Raw genomic sequence first — 22,244 nt, forward strand, 5'->3', positions numbered from 1 at the left:
GGCTCAATTGGTTCTCTCCGGTATCATAGCCAATGAGCTCTCTGCACAACATTTAAATATATGACTAGTGCTTGCAGTAGGAGCTGCAGCTTGCTTCAGAACAGCGAAATCAATATCCAAGATAAGTGAATGCTCTTCTAATCCATATCACTGTGTGTATTGCGTGGTCTGCCTAATTGAATTAAAAAATGAGCAACCATAGTCAAGTTTAAACTAAGTGTCATGTTAGCAGTTTGCATTGTATGCAGGAGTTCATTCAGGTCAGTCCACCCAGGGGTTTTTGTGCACTGTAACTTTGACAACTTTTATCTGCATGAGAGAATAAAATGGCATGCCTTTTTCAGCCTTCCTTATTGATAGGTGTTAGATGTATTGCTTTCAATTATTTTAAACTATTTCCCCCAGTGTGATGAAATTCTATTAGTATGTTTTCTTAATGAAAAGGTCAGAATTTACACATTGTACACTTCATTTACAATGTCTTGCCTTCTTACAGGTTGCTAGTAATATATTAAAAAGGGATATGTCCTTCTTTGTTATTTTTGAGGAAGAAATACCCAAATACATTGTTTTAAAGTTACACTCAAGATTCAATCCCATTATTGCATTCATCTCTCTATTCAGATCCTGTCAATAAGTTTGAATAATATTATAATCCCAAAATATGTGAAAATGGTCAGGCATTACATTTTCACATTTTCTCCAGCATTCACCAGCCTACTGATTCCCAGTTTGCAAATATTTTACATTGGGGGTTATGAAAAACCTCCGAGAGTTGTCATGACAGATATATATATATATATACACAGCATATGTGTGTGTATAAATCAGTGTATATTTTTCATAGTTACATTGTTGTAACTAGAGAAAAAGCTAAAGGTGGCAATAGAGAAAAATAATAATAATAAACATATGTACCTCCGGTCCGGTCCCATACCATTGCGGTCACTGGGGGGCACAGTTTAAAAACCCCTTATGTAAAACAGTGTTCCATAATGGGAGCTGCCCCAAAGATTATTGATGTATAAGAATGTATGATAAAACCATCAATATACTTTTCAAAATTGAGAGAAAAATATTACTTTTTGAGGTTGCATAGATTGAGTTTCTAACTCTGTCATCCTGCATCGTCAGTTTTTGCTGAATAAGGCTGACAGAGAAGTTACCAGTTGAACATTGATTGAGTTAGTTGAAGTTATTCACTGTTAATGTAATGAACTTCACTTGTGCTAACTTGAGGCGAACTGACATTACACAATCATCCTAGCCACATACAGTTGGCACAGAATGTTGTTAGAGTGAAGCAACAGACGTCTGCCATAATCCATTGCCTCCTGTTCTGCAGTGTGAACAAAGTCAGGACCAGTTTATCTCCAAATCGCTCCAGTGAAGAGCAACGCCAGCTGCCAGAGCAAATAACTGAGCGTAGACCGTCTCATGAAACACATTGTGACAGATTGAGCCGGTTTCTTGCATCCCCCTGCCAGTTTGTGAGATGACCTCAAGTTTGAAAGTGCAAGGTGGGATTTAGCATTTCTCACGCAATTGAGGCAGAGTACCCAAGATTCTAGACACTGCTGGTTAGCCATTATAATACTGCACGTCATATTTATTGGCAGCATAAAGCACAACTGATCCCTGATTTAAAACACTGTATTGATGTATAAGAATGTATGATAAAACCATCAATATACTTTTCAAAATTAAGAGAAAAATATTACTTTTTGAGGTTGCATAGATTTAGAGTTTCTAACTCTGTCATCCTGCATCGTCAGTTTTTGCTGAATAAGGCTGACAGAGAAGTTACCAGTTGAACATTGATTGAGTTAGTTGAAGTTATTCACTGTTAATGTAATGAACTTCACTTGTGCTAACTTGAGGCGAACTGACATTACACAATCATCCTAGCCACATACAGTTGGCACAGAATGTTGTTAGAGTGAAGCAACAGACGTCTGCCATAATCCATTGCCTCCTGTTCTGCAGTGTGAACAAAGTCAGGACCAGTTTATCTCCAAATCGCTCCAGTGAAGAGCAACGCCAGCTGCCAGAGCAAATAACTGAGCGTAGACCGTCTCATGAAACACATTGTGACAGATTGAGCCGGTTTCTTGCATCCCCCTGCCAGTTTGTGAGATGACCTCAAGTTTGAAAGTGCAAGGTGGGATTTAGCATTTCTCACGCAATTGAGGCAGAGTACCCAAGATTCTAGACACTGCTGGTTAGCCATTATAATACTGCACGTCATATTTATTGGCAGCATAAAGCACAACTGATCCCTGATTTAAAACACTGTGTGAGTGTGAGAGTGTCTCACACGTGGGTAAATACTGAAGTGCTCAAGTGTCAAGCATGAATGGGTCAAAGAGTGTGTGTTTACATAACACTTCTTCTCATTCTTAACAAACTGAGAAGTGGGAAATAAGAGAACAAAGTGGTTTATTAGTAGTTTATTACATAATTTCATTGTTCTTTAACAAAAACAATTGGAAAAGGCCTTGTATTTGGGATAGTTGCTTATGATGATTAATAACAGCTGATGAGACTCTTAAGTGCATGCTTTTTGTGACTTTTATACATTACACAGTCCAAAAACCTGAAGTACAAGCAACAACCACAAATTCACACGTATGTATGAGCAATGCTTACTGTCTCGCTTTAAAAGCAACCGTGACCCCCTACACCAACCATTTTGCACACATTACTGACAATCTTGTCATTTTAAGCGTGTTCCTAATCCTTTAAGAACTAGCAGCCAAATGCAACAGCGTTTGAGATTGGATTTAATTTGATTTTTTTTTTTTCCAAATATGCAGTGCTTGAACAGTTCAGACAGGGGAACACACTCCACTGAATGTCAAAACCCAAATATAACATCAAGAACCTTCTGGGATGTGATGTTTCCTCATCTTATCCTGAATATGCGATTGAGAGCGTTTCCCAAAAGCATAGTAAGCCTATGTAGATTGTAGAGACCATTGGTGCCAATAGTTTCTATGATCTACTTACAATGCTTTTGGGAAATGCAGCCCTGGTTTTTGCTGAATAATGCTGATATAGATGTTACCTGTTGAACATTTGTTTAAGTTATTGATTGTTTTGTGAAGTAAATGAGACAGAACGTTTAAGATTGATGATCGTCCGACTGCGTTCGGGTTGCCATAGAGCAAGACTGGTTTCTTGATGGGGCACAGTTTAAAACCCCTTATGTAAAACAGTGTTCCATAATGGGAGCTGCCCCAAAGATTATTGATGTATAAGAATGTATGATAAAACCATCAATATACTTTTCAAAATTAAGAGAAAAATATTACTTTTTGAGGTTGCATAGATTTAGAGTTTCTAACTCTGTCATCCTGCATCGTCAGTTTTTGCTGAATAAGGCTGACAGAGAAGTTACCAGTTGAACATTGATTGAGTTAGTTGAAGTTATTCACTGTTAATGTAATGAACTTCACTTGTGCTAACTTGAGGCGAACTGACATTACACAATCATCCTAGCCACATACAGTTGGCACAGAATGTTGTTAGAGTGAAGCAACAGACGTCTGCCATAATCCATTGCCTCCTGTTCTGCAGTGTGAACAAAGTCAGGACCAGTTTATCTCCAAATCGCTCCAGTGAAGAGCAACGCCAGCTGCCAGAGCAAATAACTGAGCGTAGACCGTCTCATGAAACACATTGTGACAGATTGAGCCGGTTTCTTGCATCCCCCTGCCAGTTTGTGAGATGACCTCAAGTTTGAAAGTGCAAGGTGGGATTTAGCATTTCTCACGCAATTGAGGCAGAGTACCCAAGATTCTAGACACTGCTGGTTAGCCATTATAATACTGCACGTCATATTTATTGGCAGCATAAAGCACAACTGATCCCTGATTTAAAACACTGTTTGTGTGCGTGTGAGAGTGTCTCACACGTGGGTAAATACTGAAGTGCTCAAGTGTCAAGCATGAATGGGTCAAAGAGTGTGTGTTTACATAACACTTCTTCTCATTCTTAACAAACTGAGAAGTGGGAAATAAGAGAACAAAGTGGTTTATTAGTAGTTTATTACATAATTTCATTGTTCTTTAACAAAAACAATTGGAAAAGGCCTTGTATTTGGGATAGTTGCTTATGATGATTAATAACAGCTGATGAGACTCTTAAGTGCATGCTTTTTGTGACTTTTATACATTACACAGTCCAAAAACCTGAAGTACAAGCAACAACCACAAATTCACACGTATGTATGAGCAATGCTTACTGTCTCGCTTTAAAAGCAACCGTGACCCCCTACACCAACCATTTTGCACACATTACTGACAATCTTGTCATTTTAAGCGTGTTCCTAATCCTTTAAGAACTAGCAGCCAAATGCAACAGCGTTTGAGATTGGATTTAATTTGATTTTTTTTTTTTCCAAATATGCAGTGCTTGAACAGTTCAGACAGGGGAACACACTCCACTGAATGTCAAAACCCAAATATAACATCAAGAACCTTCTGGGATGTGATGTTTCCTCATCTTATCCTGAATATGCGATTGAGAGCGTTTCCCAAAAGCATAGTAAGCCTATGTAGATTGTAGAGACCATTGGTGCCAATAGTTTCTATGATCTACTTACAATGCTTTTGGGAAATGCAGCCCTGGTTTTTGCTGAATAATGCTGATATAGATGTTACCTGTTGAACATTTGTTTAAGTTATTTATTGTTTTGTGAAGTAAATGAGACAGAACGTTTAAGATTGATGATCGTCCGACTGCGTTCGGGTTGCCATAGAGCAAGACTGGTTTCTTGATGAGGGAGCATCTAGTGTTGCTCGATCATACAGGCTGCTCTTGGTTCAAGATGGGCAGGTGGAGGTTTATTTCGGGTCGTCAGGTGCAGCAAGCTTCTCCAGAGTGGGCTCTACACCCCAGATCTCACGGGCGTACTGGGAGATGGTGCGGTCGCTGGAGAACTTGCCTGAACCGGCGATGTTGAGGATCACCTTCTTGGTCCATTCCTTAGGTTTCTGTCAATGCAAAGATAATTATAAATAATCATGATCATCGAAGTTCATAATGTTTGGCAATGTAACAGTTTGCACTCACCTTATACAAAGCACTGACTTTTTCTTGGCATTTGATATAGTCTTGATAGTCAGCAAACACCTTGAACCTGTGCAGTAAGAAACATATTATTCACATACATATATTTTCTATAGTAGCATATCATTTATATTAATAAAAAAAAAACAGAAGTTTTTTTTTTTATGGACTTAAACCCATACAATCAGACTTTTATTGAACAGCAAATGGTCTGTAAGCTCCTTTAAGAGTTTTAAGTTATAATTAGCTACCCATGTTATATAATATATTGTTGTTGTTAAAATACAAAATAGATATAAAAAAAAATTGGTTGCAGGGTTGATGCCTTACATATCTGGTAACAATTTTGTAAGCATATTGATTATTAATGTCATTGTTTTACTGTTCACATAATTCCTATTGTGGTCATTGTATGTGTTTTCCATGTGCAACAGGAAAACAATGGTGTCTATTACTTAGGGCTGCATGATAAATCGAAATGGAATCGAGATCGCGATTCAACAGAAGCTGCGATTGTCATGTGTATCTTTCAGTGAAGCACGGTTCTGTGATCAGCAGTAAATCTCCATCCAAAGGCCAGAGGGCGCTCTCGCACTGAAACTCCAAATACGCCTCGCAGAAGAAACCCAGAAAATGCCTATCGCTGCAGCTGAATAAACAGAAGATTCAACTGCTTTCATTGATTCAACATGACTAATAAACACACGACTACGGCAATATACGGTTTATTCGAGTTCTTATTATTATAAATAAAATAAAGTATATTTATAATGCAATGCCTTTATCACTGCTTAAATACTATGAAATATGTTGCGTGCCTTATTCTGTGTAAGAAGCCACATCATCTCACAGAAGGATTTAATTTTTGTCTTTATTATGATAGGACAGATCAGAACTGACAGAAAGCAAAGTGGGAGAGAGATAAGGGGCGGGATCAGGAAAGGTCCTCGAGTCGGGATTCGAACTTGGGACGCCTGTAACGCAACGGTGCTGTATGTCGGCACGCTGCCCACAAAGCTATCAGTGCTGACTGGCAATGGGTTTCTTGTTCTTGTTTCTCTACCTATCGTGGTGCATCAGCATGTTGACAATATCCTTGAAGAGGTCTGGCTGTTTTGGGCTGAAGAAGCCTCCTGCGATCTGGTCAATGGCCTGCTTCAGCTCTGGCATATGATTGTAGTACTCGGATGCATTGTATCTGCCATGTAGATGTCATTGTAAGGAGGTCATGTCATATACTGTACATACATTGTGTGAGTGTTTATTATTTCTCTAAATTCTACCAAAAGTACAATAATTAAGAAAAGTACATTTTAAAAATTAGTATTTAATTAGTATTTTTTCCCAACCCTTTAGCATCCATAGCGTCTACGTCCTCCACTCTCATGCCAAAGATGAAGAAGTTGTCTTCTCCTGCTTCCTCTGCCATCTCCACATTGGCTCCATCCATGGTGCCGATGGTCAGAGCTCCGTTCAGCATGAACTTCATGTTGCCTGTTCCAGAAGCTTCAGTGCCGGCTGTGGAGATCTGCTCGGAAAGGTCAGCCGCAGGGATCGCTGATAGAAAGAAAAAAAAATGTTAAAAACAAATAATCTTTATCATCACATGACTTACACTTTTAGGTGACAATAAGGCAGTATCAGTGGAATTATTTAAAGTGATTTTAAAGTTTTAAAGCAGGAAACTGAACATGGATGGTAGTGATGTCACTATTCAGAGAAAATTGGGCTAATGAATATTAATTAGCTAATTATTATGCATTAACCACAGAGGCTACAATGCTACCTGGCAGCATGATTTAAACAGCATGTTATTTAAATTTTTATTAATTACATTTTATATCAGTTGGAGATTGTTTCTGTAGTAGACAGGGCTATTAAGTTAATGATGTACCTAAAAAATACATTTCGTTACTTGTAATAAAATAAACTTTAACTGAAATAAAATATAAAACTTATTTTATTTTCAGCTAGTCTCAAGTCAACATTTCTCATTTTCATTTAGGTTAACTTGACAGAAAAATAACTAAAACTTAACCTAAAGCTGCTCGATTCAGACACCCACGCGATCTAATTTCTAAATGACAACGATTCACCCGTGTCTATTAAACCTTTGAAAAATTCATACCGGAACATTTAAATTTGCGTTCGTGCTGCCGCTGACACAGAGAGCAGACAATTACATGTTTAGATAAGAAACAGCTACACAAACAGTCTTTTCAACTACACAGTATTATTTCTGTCTTAGTCATTCATGTTATCACAGAAATACTGGGATGAAAGTTTATAGTTTGGATATAAACATTGATGTCTGTGGTAGCGAACAAAATAGAACAAGTCATCTTTTGAAAGTAACTGGCTCTTTAAATAACGTTTGTGTCGATTGCATTTGACTGTTAAAAAATGTATTTGTCATTGAATCATTCATTCAAGAGATTCGTTCAAAAACACTGATTCATCCAGTAATGAAACAAATGAAGTAATTATGAGCCTTTGAATCATTCAAACAAACCACTTTTTCATAATTTTAATAATAAAATTGGTGTATTAAACATATTTTAAATACATATATATTAAAATATTTAACAATTCATTTAAATTAATTAAACGCTTTTAAATAGCCTGCAGCAATTCATATTTTGTCACATTATTTTGATTAGTTCAGAATTGTGGGAGAATCGTGATCTCTATTTGAGACAAACAACAAAAAAAAGTGATTCTCAATTTATCCAGAATCGTGCAGCTCTAACTTAAACATTATAAAAATGGCAAAAACACTTCCAAATACTAAAACTTCAACTTAAGTAAAATATATAAATATACATAAATATATAAAATATGTGACCCTGGACCACAAAACCAGTCATAAGGATCAATTTCTCGAAATTGAGATTTATATATCATCTGAAAGCTGAATAAATAAGCTTTCCATTGATGTATGGTTTGTTAGGATAGTATTTGGCCGAGATACAACTATTTGAAAATCTGGAATCTGAGGGTGCAAAAAAATCTAAATATTGAGAAAATCACCTTTAAAGTTGTCCAAATGAAGTTCTTAGCTATGCATAGTACTAATAAAAAATTAAGTTTTGATATATTTACGGTAGGAAATTTACAAAATATCTTCATGGAACATGATCTTTACTTAATATCCTAATGATTTTTGGCATAAAAGAAAAATTGATCATTTTGACCCATACAATGTTTTTTTTTTTGGCTATTGCTACAAATATACCCCAGCGACTTAAGACTGGTTTTGTGGTCCAGGGTCACATATAAAAATAAAAATAATAATAATTCAAAATATTAATATAACTAAAATATTAATGTATCTCAATGATACTAAAATAACACTGGTAGTAAAGCTTGTCTCTAATTATCAACACTTAAATTAAATTAAATAAAAAATAAAACAAATAAAATTACTTAAAAACATTTTAAATTAGTTGCATATGTGGTTCGCATATGTTGTAATTTGGCACCTTTTTCAGCAAGAGTGACTCTGTAGTTCTCCAGGAAAATGACTTTGAGGCGGTCGCCCACTACAGGGTCATTGTTGACCACCTCACCAATAGCTGTGATGAGACGAATGATCATTTTAGCTGTGTGGTAGCCTGGAGCAGCCTGGGAAGAATTGAGCATAACATAATCATCAGAAACTCAACAACAGAATTAAATAAACATCTGACTGCATTTAAATCATACGACATGGTAAGATCACCTTTCCTCCAATCATAATTGTTCTTGGGGTCCACTGCTTGTTAGGCTCTTTCTTGATGCCTGCACAGTAGAAGTAACACCCAAAAAATGTCATAATACCTCCCTCTAAACCTTCTACAGCTTTATCTGATGATGTGTGTGTTTGACAGTGTTACATTTTATTTTTGCAAAATATTTTTATTTTATGTTACGGTTATTTGTTCATTTATTTTATTTTAACTTTTTTATAAATCAATAAATCAGTCATTAATTTATTCTTATTTGCTTTTCCAAAAAAGTTTTAAAATTCTCCTCTTAGAAAAACACCCCTGGCTAATAGCAATAAGGAGAAGGGGACAAATATTGTTATTTGATTTTATGGTATTTAATATCAATTATTTATTAATGCTTGCTTTCTCTTCCAAAAATGTTTAAAAATTCTCGTGGGAGAAAATACCCTTGACTGATAGCAATAGTGGGATGGGGGCCAAATATTGTTATTATATTTTATGGTATTTTCATTATTTTTCATGATTGTTTTCTCACTCCTGGCTAAAAGTGATAGTGAAATCCAAAAATGATAAAAAATTCTCCTAAGAGAAAACATCCTTGATTAACAGTGATAGTGAGAAAGGACACAAAGGAATGAAAGTGCAGGAGTCACTCACGGTTGTAGAAAGTGATAATGTGCAGACAGTTGAGCAGCTGCCTCTTATACTCATGGATTCTCTTCACCTGAATGTCAAACATTGAGTTGGGGTTGATCTTTACTTTGTAGTGTTCTTCCAGGTGCACAGCGAACTTCATCTTGTTCTCCTAGAAAAGGCGAGAACTTAAATCATTTTTAAATTCCAAACCTACTGGGCCATTGATATGTGCCGCATATCCTTTCTTCTAACCTGTTTAACTTTGGCGATATCTCGAATAAAAGCCTCGTCATTCACGAAATCACAAAGCTTTTTCAGTTGATCCAAGTCGCGGATGAAGTCCTCTCCGATTCTCTAACATGTGAGCAAGCCAAAGAATTCAGAGCAGGAATAAGGCTATCACACCATGACATTGATTGTACATTATATAAAACTACAATTAGTGCACACACAGTTCTGCTGACAGTCTGGGGTTCTGTCAGTTATGTTATGAATGACTGCACCAACCTCTGCAATGACCTCAGCCAGACCAGGGTTGCACATCACCAACCAACGGCGAGGGGTGATACCATTGGTTTTGTTCTGGAACTTGTGTGGGTCCATCTCATAGAAGTCTTTGAATCTATTTAGTACATGAATAGTAATCATTATTTACTCATCCTACTCATGCCATTCAAAACCAGTAGAAGTCAATTATTCACTGAGAATGACTGTGACCGGGTGATTGAGTCAGTAGGAGCAATTCAGCAACAAATCGTTCAGTCCATTTTGTGTAAACAGAACAATTTGTTCACCAGTTCAGTTCACTAACATAATGATCTGATTCTGATGACTTGAATTTCAGTCTGTTGAGGAATCAAGTGTGAAATGGCATGTACCATGTGAATGCATGGAGATATCTGACTAACATGGTGTGTTTGAATACATACACGGTAGCTTTGAGGATGTCCGAGTGGATTCGTGCCACACCGTTGACTGCATGAGAGCCGACGATGCACAGATGAGCCATGTTGACTCTCTTCTGTCCGCCCTCCTCAATGAGAGACATGCGGCACAAGCGGTCCATATCACCGGGGTAACGAGAGGACACACGCTACAACAACAAACAGAATGGGTTCTGTATACAACACACTCACAAAACACTTTTTGCAGTTATGGCATCTTTTAGGATTGGTATTATGATTTATTCGCTACCGTTCTAACTTGGTTGGTAAACCTTTGTTTTCGATGGGAAAAAAATATTGTTAAATATTATTACAATTTAAAATAACTTTTCTATTCTACTGCCCTTACTCCAGTCTTTAGTGTCACATGATCGTTCAGAAACCATTCTAATATTCTGATTTGGTGCTCAAGAAAAATGTTTAAAATGCTGTGCTGCTTAATATTTTTGTGTAAATTGTGATACATTTTTTTCAGGATTCTTTCATTAATTGAAAGTTCAAACGAACAGTGTTTATTTGAAATTCCTTCTATTTTTTATTGTAAAAGTCTTTACTGTCACTTTTCAGAAATTAAATGCGTCTTCATTGAATAAAAGTATAATTTTTTTTTTTTTTGGGTTTTTTTCTGTATTTTTGGTCAAATAAATACAGCCTCGATGAGCACAAGAAACTTCGGTAAAAAATATAAAAAAACCTTACTGATCCCAAACTTTTGAACGGTAGTGTGTGTGTATATATATGTATGTATGTGTATGTATGTGTATGTATGTGTATGTATGTATATGTATGTATATGTATGTATATATATATATGTATATACAGTGATATATATATATGTATATACATGTATATATATATATGTATATACATGTATATATATATATGTATATACATGTATATATATATATGTATATACATGTATATATATATATGTATATACATGTATATATATATATGTATATACATGTATATATATATATGTATATACATGTATATATATATATGTATATACATGTATATATATATATGTATATACATGTATATATATATATGTATATACATGTATATATATATATGTATATACATGTATATATATATATGTATATACATGTATATATATATATGTATATACATGTATATATATATATGTATATACATGTATATATATATATGTATATACATGTATATATATATATGTATATACATGTATATATATATATGTATATACATGTATATATATATATGTATATACATGTATATATATATATGTATATACATGTATATATATATATGTATATACATGTATATATATATATGTATATACATGTATATATATATATGTATATACATGTATATATATATATGTATATACATGTATATATATATATGTATATACATGTATATATATATATGTATATACATGTATATATATATATGTATATACATGTATATATATATCCGTACCCACTGTATATATAGATATAGATATATATATATATATAGATATATATAGATATATATATCTATATATATATATATATAGATATAGAGGATACTTTTGGATGGCTATTAAAGAAACATGCTTTTGCCTGCATCAAATCAGCCAAATCTTGACCACAATTTTCAGTGTAAAAATGTGTTCTAGTTTTGTGCTCTGTTGAAGTCGGACCTCCAGATGGCGGCGATTTATTTCGTAGATGATCTCGAGGTGCCGTGGCAGCAGGGTCTGGAAGAGGTCGATAGGCCAGCGTTCCAGAGCCTCAGGCAGCACAGTGTGATTGGTGTAAGCGCAGGTCTTGATACAGATGTCCCATGCCTGCAGAGAGTGAGGAAATCAACACAGTTTGCCTTACAACTTATCCAGTAGACTTCATTTGTATCGAAGGAATAGTTCACCCCAAAATGAAAATGTTGTCCTCATTTACTTACCCTCATGTCGTTCCAAACCTGTATGAATTTCTTTATGTTGAACATGAAAGAAGATATTTTGAAGAATGCAGTTGATGGCCCCCATTGACTTCCATAGTATTTTTCCCCCACTATGGAAGTCAATGATGGCCAACAACTGTTTTGTTCTTCAAAATATCTACTTTTGTGTTCAACAAGAAAGAAACTTATACAGGTTTGGAACGATATGAGGGTGAGTAAATGATGGGAAAATTTTCATTTTGGGGTGAACTATTCCTTTAAGAGCAACTTTTTAACACTTTGACACAAATAATGTAACGCATAACAAAACAAAAAACTGAACGTAATGATGTTCAGAACGATTTTTGAGACTGAGCTTATTTGTACTCTGTCACCCTCTAGTGTTACGAGTCATTCAGTGCTATATATAACTAAATAAAGGAATGATTCAATTATGTTTACAGTCGGACCTTGTCCCATGGTAGTTTCTCTTCGTCAATCAGTACTCTCATCAGCTCCGGGATAGCTAAGGCAGGGTGAGTGTCGTTCAGCTGAATGGCCACCTGAAAGCAGCCAAACAAAAAGAGAGAGTAATGTCAAAGAGCAGAGCTGTGACACCTACATCCTTCAACTTCAAGACAAACATCTTTCAGTGAGACTTTAGAAGATATTTAGATATGCCAACCTTGTCAGGCAGAGTGCTGAAGTCCGTGCGCACGATATCCCTGGAGCCGAACTTGGAGGCCTTGAAGCGGCGGATGATGTCTTGGAGAGTCGCAGCCACTACAAAGTACTCCTGCTTCAATCTGAGCTCCTTACCCTCAAAAAACTACAAGACGACAGGGACCGAAAGCTTCAGGCAGGTATGTAAAACCCATGTGATGAAACTATGGCTGTCCTTAAAGGAGTAGTTGACCGAGAGATTTTTTGAATGCTATGTTTTTTGATGTGTCCTTTTTTACAGCTTGAAAGCCAAAGTTTTCGTAGTTGTAGTTGGGTAAAGTAATTTGTTTATATTACTATAGTTGTTATATTACCACAGCAACTATAGAATTACCACAACAAATTAATTCAAGTACTTTATTACAGTATGGTTCAAAAACACTAGTATTTACTATAAATTGCTATAGTATTTTTTCATGTGGGATGACATAATGTTAAGTAAATATTCACCAAATATCCATTTACGGATGAACTATTCATTTAAATTGAGGATCAGTTGTGTGTTTACTGACGTTGTCATTGGGGTAGAGCACACGAGAGATGTTCTCTGCCAGGTTCCTGTCCAGCACGGCCTGAATGTAGCCACCGACATTAACTGCGGAAGGGAGGAGAACATGCGAGTCAGATACCATCTTGAATGTTTAAGCTGGTCAAGGTGCAGTCACATTGCAAAATTTTGCAGGCAAAAAGGTGCCCTCACACCCGGATTCTTGTGGTAGCTTGTTTCCACCACTGAATAAAAAATAAAGATAATTGCCACTTTTTATCTCACAATTTTGACTTTTTTCTCAGAATTGCATGATATAAACTTGCAATTGTGAGGTATAAAGTGATATAAATTCACAATTGCATATTAGAAAACATTTGAGTTTACATCTTGTAATTCTGACTTACTGACATTTGTGACAATTGTGAGTTATAAAGTCAGAATTCTGAGATATAAACTCGCAATTTTAAGAAAAGTATTTTTTTCCCCCAATTGCGAAAAAAAGTCAGAATTGTGAGTTTATATGTCGTAATTCTGACTTTATTTCTCACTATTGCAGGTTTATAACACACAATTATAACACACAACAAAAAGCCACAACTGCCTTTTTTTTCATTCAGTGGCAGAAACAAGCTTCCATAAATTCCTTTTAGAATGACTGGATTTCAGCCACAAAAATCTACCGGACAATATGTCCGGTACGGTAACTGTACAGTAATTGTTGCTGGTACTCACAGTCTTTCAGGTTGAACTCGCAAGGGGCCTTGGCAGACCACAGCCTCATGGTGTTTACAATGTTGTTTCTGTATCCGGGTACAGGGGTGTCATAAGGCAAAGCTAAGACAACCTGTAGAAAAAAATTAATAAATAGGTTTATGAATATAGTATTTAACACACACAAACATACAGCTTTATGAATTGGGATGATGCTATACCTGAGTATCCACCCATTTCACTCCATCTGGGTGATGCTCTGTCCTTCCATAAAAGTGCACAGGGCGCATATATTCTGGACGTGCTTTCTCCCACGGGTTACCATAGCGGAGCCAGTCATCTGCCTCTTCCACCTGTCAATCATCAGTATTATCAGAAATTCAAAATGTGTGCGGAGTAATTAAGTAATATTTCTGCATAAAGTTGTAATATGCTGTGTGGCGTGGTGAATAAAGTGGTCTGGGTGGTTGCTAAAATCAAAATTCTGATATTAATGACTCACCTCATGTCGTTCCAAACCCATAAGACCTTCGTTCATCTTCGAAACACAAATTAAGATATTTTTGATGAAATCCGAGAGCTATCCGACCCTGCATAGACAGCAACGCAACTGACACGTTCAAGGCTCCAAAAGGTAGTAAGGACATAATAGTCAAAGGACATTGTTAAAATAGTCCATGTGACATCAGTGGTTCAACCGTAATGTTATGAAGCTACGATAATACTTTATGTGTGCAAAGAAAACAAAAATAATGACTTTATTCAACAATTTCTTCTCTTCCGTGTCAGACCTCGATGCGCGTTCACGACAGTACTACGAAGCATGCGTGTGCATTCCTCTGCTTGAAAACAAGGCACAGCGCATCCGGGTTCTACATCAAAACGCCGGCTCCTGCGTCAGTAGCACCACACGCATGCATGGTACTCTCCTGAACTGAGAAGAAATTGTTGAATAAAATCTTTTTGTTTTCTTTGCGCACAAAAAGTATTCTCGTAGCTTCATAGAATTACGGTTGAACCACTGATGTCACAAAGACTATTTTAATAATTTCCTTACTACCTTTCTGGGCCTTGAACGTGTCAGTTGCGTTGCTGTCTATGGAGAGTCAGAAAGCTCTCGGATTTCATCAAAAATATCTTAATTTGTGTTCCGAAGATGAACGATGGTCTTACGGGTTTGGAACGACATGAGGGTGAGCAATGACAGAATTTAAATTTTTGGGTGAACTATACCTTTAAATTATTTTTTTTATTTTTTATTTTATCAAGTCAGACTATTAAAGGTAACTTAAACTACCTGCCAGCCACTGGAGATTTTCTGGTTGAAAATACCAAACTCATAGCGGATGCCATAACCGTAGGCAGCCAGGCCAAGAGAAGCCATAGAGTCCAGGAAGCAAGCTAACAAACAAAAACAGAGCGAGACCAAGGGTGAGTGCATCTTTTCAGAAACAGATTTATCATGCCTTTGAAAAGTTCTATAGCTTTGAAATTTTCAAGAACAGGCTGTTCCAATATTTTCCAGACTTTCGAAAAATCCATACTGAAGATGATGGTTCCTCTTTCAAACCTGAAGTCAGATTACTAACCAGCAAGACGACCAAGGCCTCCATTTCCCAGTCCAGCATCTTCCTCCATCTCCTGCAGCTCCTCCATATCCAGACCCAGCTGAAGCACAATGTATGTAATGAATCAATGGTTTCAAACAATCACCTAAAGCATTACACTGGCTTCATTGTGTAGTCTTACCTGATACATGGCTTCATCACAAGCATTCTCCAGTGCCAGGTTCACCATAGTGTTCTGCAAGGTACGGCCCATGTAGAACTCCAGGGAGAGGTAGTAAACACGCTAATAGACACAAGAAGGATAATACAAAATATGTCTTTCTTTATTCATTATTTTTTAACATATGTGACACTGGACCACAAAACCAGTCTTAAGTCACTGGGGTATGTTTGTAGCAATAGCCAAAAATACATTGTATGGGTAAAAATGATTGATTTTTCTTTTATGCCAAAAATCATTAGGATATTAAGTAAGGATCATGTTCCATGAAGATATTTTGTAAATTTCCTATTGTAAATATATTAAAACTTAATGTTTGATTAGTAATATGCATTGCTAAGAACTTCATTTGGACAACTTTAAAGGCGATTTTCTCAATATTTTGATTTTTTTTGCACCCTCAGATTCCAGATTTTCAAATAGTTGTATCTCGGCCAAATATCGTCCTATCCTGGAAAATATCCTTTTCCATATATCAATGGAAAGCTTATTTATTCAGCTTTCAGTTGATGTATAAATTTCAATTCCGAAAAATTGACCCTTATGACTGGTTTTGTGGTCCAGGGTCACATATATTAAAAATACAGCAACATTGTTTACATAATGGTTATATACTTTGACATATTGATTTAGGGTTACCAAGTCGAGCTCTCCAAGGACCACCCTCAGCTGGGGAACTATTTTTAGACTTTATTTAAAAACTATTTTAATACTTCCTGGCAGAGGGATCATTTACACATGGCAATCTGATACCATCCCTGTTGTAGCCTTTGACATTTTAGGCCTTTCTTTGGTGTTGGGTATGAAAAGCAAGAGAGAGAAAGAGACAGTGGAGGTGAGAGTTGGCGTGTGGCGGCACGATGGGCTGAAACAGACTAGTCAGGGATAGGGGAAGGTCACTGGTGTTATGTAACACTGGCATTTTGAGTCCAGCAAAAATAACCAGCAGTGAGGTCGCCAGCAAAGGTTACAGAGTGTGTAATGTTATTCTGTAAAGCAGCTAATGAAGAAGGTCTGAGTGCAGACCAATGTGTCGTACAAGATGTTGAAAACAGTTTAAACTATGAAAAAGATGGCAGTGTCCAGGTAAACCACACACTTCTGCCCACACCAGCCATTTTATAGCATCCAAAAGCTTTGAACTCATGGAACCGGTTTCTCACATCACTTCTGCAGTCACATTTCATGAGCCCCATTGGAGCTTTTAATGATCAAGTCCAGGTTTATTGCTGATGTCCACCTACAGAAAAAGAAGCCGAATGGAACTCTCCGAAGAAGTCCAGGTCATTTTTGGTTATGATATTTCCTGTAAAAAGGTTTGTATAGTCTTATGTAACTCTGATTTATTATAAGGCTGAATTATAAGTTACTTCTTCCTCCCATATATGTTTCTACAGTGACCTTTCTTTTAGGGAGCAACTTTTGACCTTTATATCCTAGACACCTCCAGGGATTTCAGGCTGGACTGGAGAGGAAAAGGTCAGGGCTGCTGAGCTGTGGTTTCATCTCCCATCATCAGACTCAGATTTTGATGCCCTGAATACTGACGCATTCTTTTTATACGGTTTCTGCTGCTTGGTTGTTTTTATATTTATAAATATAACAAATGTCCCTCTAGTTACATTTCAATGAAATATGCTTTGAAATAGATCATAAAGTAGATGTTAATATGATAATATTGTCATTAGTTCCTTTGTTATTTAAAGAAGAAAAATCACCAGCATAATCATCAAAATTCAAGATGCTTTATGAATGCACATGACAGAGCGCAATAAACCGAAGATGCATTATTGTGCTAGTAATGTACAGCTCATGCTATTGATCATCTTAAATGCTAATTCATGTTCCCCAAGTTGAGATCTGTATGTTAATGCTAGTTGAAATCATTGCAAAAATTATATTAAGACTATCAAAGACGTGCAAAAGTTGACCCATAAGTGAATACTGATTTTTAAAAATACTTTGCATAGGGTGCTGATCCCAGTTTACCTTAAGAGTTCTCGGGTCACAAAAGGTCAACAATGCTGTGCTCAAGCAGGGAATCGCTTCTGCAACCGTCTTCGAGTGCACAAATGGCATGAAATGTTATTAGAGCTTCATTGACTCGTGTAGTTATTAATTGCATACAAAAAATGTATTCTGTTTTGGTGCAGTCGTCTCATGCATGGACTTGCTTTTATTTTGGTGCAACCTCAACATGCACGAACTTACTTTGGGGTCTTTCTCGTAATAACTCTGCTGTGTTCTGATCCATCTGCCTACTAAGTGGTCTCTGACTGTGTGCGCGAGCGCAAAGTAATAATCCCGTTTGGTGGATACGTTCCTGTCCTTCACCAGCGTGAAATGCAGATGGCGATTATAGTTTTTCTTTAGGTCTGCCACATTCTCCACACCGGCGAGCCCCTTCACAGAAATCTGCTTTTTCCTGTCGTGGTCTGACAGTGGTTTAGACATGGTGACAGCAGTCTCGTCTTGGGTTCAAGTAAGAGAGTAAACACCAGACCGCACGCGACAGCACCCATATAACACTGACAGCTCTCCTTATTTAAAGTTCACATCATGAATATTAATTAGTGGGCGGGGTTGGTGCAGCCATCCGCCAATTAAGTGTTCAGTAAGGTAACTACGCTTTATGAAAATGAGGATACCGGTGTTTTCTTTTTTACGCGATTGATAAATATGTACAGTAGAAGTGAAATTTAATTATGAATAAACGTATTTTAAGTTGTAAACTACAACTCCAATAATCCAGAAGTCTCTCGAGCCAGAGACATTAATAGCTGCAATGACCCAACTAAAAGGCCATGATATTTGAACGGCATCAACAGCTGTGCACCACACATGAATCCTCAATCTTGTTTAAATTAATATGCATTTCAATTATGAAATGCTTTGCAAACTTAATAGACAGTTTATTTAATAGAGAATTGCAGACCCAGATTCTAAGCTAACCCGTGGGACCAACAAATCACATTTTGTACACGTTAAAACACATTACACATTATTATATTATATAGGCTAATGCATATCAGGTCATTTAATATTCATTCATTTTACTAAAAATTTGCTTTTTTTTTTTTTTTTTTTTTTTTTTTTTTATAAAGAGAATGGTATATTTTTCTCTGCAGACCCCCTGCAGTACCTGAGTAAATCCTTTAAAGCAGAACGGATAAGATGTGCCATTTTTTTGTAAAGATTCATTAGCCCCCTGCACTGCAAAATAATTAAAAATCGTATCTGTTCTTATTAGATATCTTTGCCTTAGTTTCTGGATTTTTTTTTGTTTTAAACCAGATAAATCTATTAATTGAGACTTGAATCTTCGCTATACGTTAGCCAAGATCTGCTTTAATGGTCCAGATCTTACTTAATTTGTTATATTTACACTAAATATAATGTAAATGTACGCTTACATTCAAGATAAATATGAGACAGGACAACATAATATTGATAATAATAGGAAATTATTTAAAAAAAAAAGTTCAGTCTGGATATTTTTATACCCTAATCACAATCATATTTAAATTTGATTTCAAATTAAATAACACTAGTTTCTCTTTATTCCATCAAGTTCAGGATTTTAACTTTGTTGAAACATTCTTTCAAAATGTATTAAATGAAAGATGTTTTAATTATTTCCAATAAAACTGATTATTTGACAGTTCAGTTTTAATATCAATTCAAGCTTCTGTAATAGCCAGATAGCTGTAATAGTGAGAAATTAAAATGTGTGACACTATGTGGCCACTGAGGGGAGCCAACACAACTGTTCAATTTCACATTGATCACACCCTCAGCAGTGAGGATTGTGGACACTTTTGTGTCCATGCTTTATATACAGTTCTGTGATGCTCTGATTTACCATTAAAGTAAACAAAGTCACATGCAGAGTTATCATTAAATTAAGCAAAATTTCATTAGCTAGAATGTTTTAATCAATTATTAAATCATTTTCTATTATATATATATATATATATATATATATATATATAGATAGATAGATAGATAGATAGATAATATATACAGTATTTCTTGTTTCTTATTTATAAAATAAGTTACATTTACTTTAGAAGCAAAATTTCATAAGCTATGATAATTTGTTTTAAAATAACATATTTATACACGTGTGTGTGTGTGTGCGTGTGTGTGTGTGTGTGTGTGTGTGTATTTCTTGATAATATATTATATTTCTTGTTTCAAGCATAAAACTTATTAAAAAACAATTTGCGAGTGAGGAAACACTCTGCAACAGGAAGAAAAATAAATCAAAATATGTTCTCTGAAACATGACTTCGTATCTTATATAGTTTTGGTTCTCAGCTAAGTTTGTCTTTAGATATTTTTAGACATTTGGATATTTTTACTGGAACCAATACAAAAATTAATTAAGAATTTAGTTGTAGCTTCTTTTTTCTCACCCTTTGTCCTCCACCCCTTTTTGTTGTGAATGTGACAAAAAAGTCTCGAAACATTATGAACAGGAAATGCAACAGCTGTAAATTTCTCAACTGACAGGAAACTGAGTCTACAGGCAGCTGTACTCAGAGTGAACCCCAGTGAGGCCCTCTGTGGTTTTCAGTACATGGGTAGAGAGGCTCCACTGAAGCCCAGCGTTCATTAGCACTTCTGTTTTCAAAGATGATCACTGTTTGACCACTGATGCCGGATTCAACGGGTAAGTTCCTTTGAAAATCTTTCTAAGGCTTATTTTTTCTTCTACTGTTGTCTGAAAACAGTTCCTATGGATCTTTGATTTTTTTTCTTTTTCTTTTATGCACCTTGTTTTTCTCCGCATGAGTCTTGTCCACCGTATTATCCATGTGTGACCAGGATTTGTCTGCTTTTGATGAAAATGAAAAACCAGCGACACCTCTCACATCTGAACCATTCTCTGCTTTATTGATTCTGTTTCCTTTGCTGTGCATGGTGTTGTCTCGTTTTCAGACTGAAAAAGAGAGGGATCAAAGAGAGGAGTGGAAAATTAAGTGGGGGGGAGAAGGAGGGGCTGTGGAGAACAGTGAAGTAGAAAGGGATGGAGAGCGTTTCATCGGATCAGTCAGCCAGCGTGGATGAGCTGGTGGAAGCCTGCATCAAAGCCTTTGGTCAGTGGTCATATTTGCTTCCTCCTTCTCTTGTGTAAACCCTCTGATCAGCCAGTTGGAACAACACTGGCTTGTTCAACTGTGTGCATTTGTGTCTGTTTCTTGATATTCTTCAAACCTCTTCAGTGTTTCTCATGTTATTTTCTCTAGCTCAGGGGTCTTCAATTTTTTTCAAGCCAATTCGACGCCCTGGTGGATAGAGAAATGGAGCACTGTTACTATAAAATTTAGTATTTTAGGCCTGACTTATAATAGTGTGCGCTTAGTAAAAAATAAATGTGTTTTACATAATATGCTTTCATTGCAAAGCCATTAAAGGATTCATTATTAAATTTTACTTGATACATTTTAACGTGGGAAAGTCAAAGATATTTTTTAGCTGAACTTTAGCTTTGGACTCGTTGAAGCTAACTTAATGATTAATCGCGATTAATCGCATCCAAAATAAACGTTTTTGTTTACATAACATATGTGTGTACTGTATATTTATTATGTATATATAAAAACACACACATGCATGTATATATTTCAGAAAAATGTTATGTTTATATATCACCATCTTCAAGAATCATCTTCTAAAAACACATCTCTTCCATCTTTATTTGACCCTCTAACTCTAGCACTCTATTCTAATTCTATTCTTTAAAAAAAAAACGTGTCCCTTTTAGACTTGCAGTCTATTAATTTACTAACTGCTTGTTTTCTTAAAAAAAACACTAGCTTTTCTAATCTTTTTGTATTCTATTTGTTTTCTTTTTATTTATTATACAATTAACAAAAGCAAAAAAAGCCTCTAACACTAGCTTGCTCTATTCTTTTTCTATTCAAAAAAAACTTGCTACGTGTACTTCATTAAGCTAACTGAGAACTTGTTATAGCACTTGCATATCATTGCTCTTTTGTTGAGTCATTACTTACTCATTGGATAAAAGCATCTGCTAAATGACTAAATATAAATGTAAATGTATTAAATATATTTATATATAATATAAATTATATAGATATAAATATATACATGTAAATATATTCAAAATATATACTGTATATGTGTGTGTATTTATATATACATAATAAATATACACAGTACACATACATATATTACATAAACAAAAACTTTTATTTTGGATGCGATTAATCGCGATTAATCGTTTGACAGCAC

The 22,244-nt window shown here is 35.6% G+C and overlaps 2 protein-coding genes across 2 annotated transcripts in view; one reads left to right on the top strand and one right to left on the bottom strand.

Annotated features, from left to right (window-relative positions):
* Positions 1-4,032: 4,032 nt before the first annotated feature.
* LOC107693760 (glycogen phosphorylase, muscle form-like) lies at positions 4,033-18,497 on the bottom strand. Its single transcript, XM_016493278.1, has 20 exons — positions 18,195-18,497; positions 15,945-16,046; positions 15,785-15,863; positions 15,493-15,596; positions 14,417-14,548; positions 14,217-14,328; positions 13,507-13,589; positions 12,957-13,100; positions 12,742-12,834; positions 12,033-12,179; positions 10,349-10,512; positions 9,927-10,041; positions 9,672-9,773; positions 9,441-9,588; positions 8,795-8,853; positions 8,556-8,697; positions 6,423-6,630; positions 6,137-6,271; positions 5,077-5,143; positions 4,033-4,997 (listed from the first exon to the last, which is right to left on the bottom strand). The coding sequence occupies exons 1-20, from the start codon at positions 18,435-18,437 to the stop codon at positions 4,848-4,850; spliced, it is 2,529 nt and encodes an 842-aa protein (XP_016348764.1). The 5' UTR covers positions 18,438-18,497; the 3' UTR covers positions 4,033-4,847.
* A 1,962-nt stretch (positions 18,498-20,459) lies between these two features.
* The window catches only part of rasgrp2 (RAS guanyl releasing protein 2 (calcium and DAG-regulated)), a 14,042-nt gene continuing 12,257 nt past the window's right edge, over positions 20,460-22,244 (top strand). The window contains exons 1-2 of the mRNA XM_016493491.1: positions 20,460-20,658; positions 20,928-21,085. Coding sequence (XP_016348977.1) covers positions 21,016-21,085 — 70 coding nt within the window. The 5' untranslated portion in view covers positions 20,460-20,658; positions 20,928-21,015. The remainder of the gene's footprint in view (positions 20,659-20,927; positions 21,086-22,244) is intronic.

Source organism: Sinocyclocheilus anshuiensis, unplaced genomic scaffold (assembly GCF_001515605.1).
Source record: "Sinocyclocheilus anshuiensis isolate Anshui unplaced genomic scaffold, SAMN03320099.WGS_v1.1 scaffold817, whole genome shotgun sequence".
Classification (NCBI taxonomy): domain Eukaryota; kingdom Metazoa; phylum Chordata; class Actinopteri; order Cypriniformes; family Cyprinidae; genus Sinocyclocheilus; species Sinocyclocheilus anshuiensis.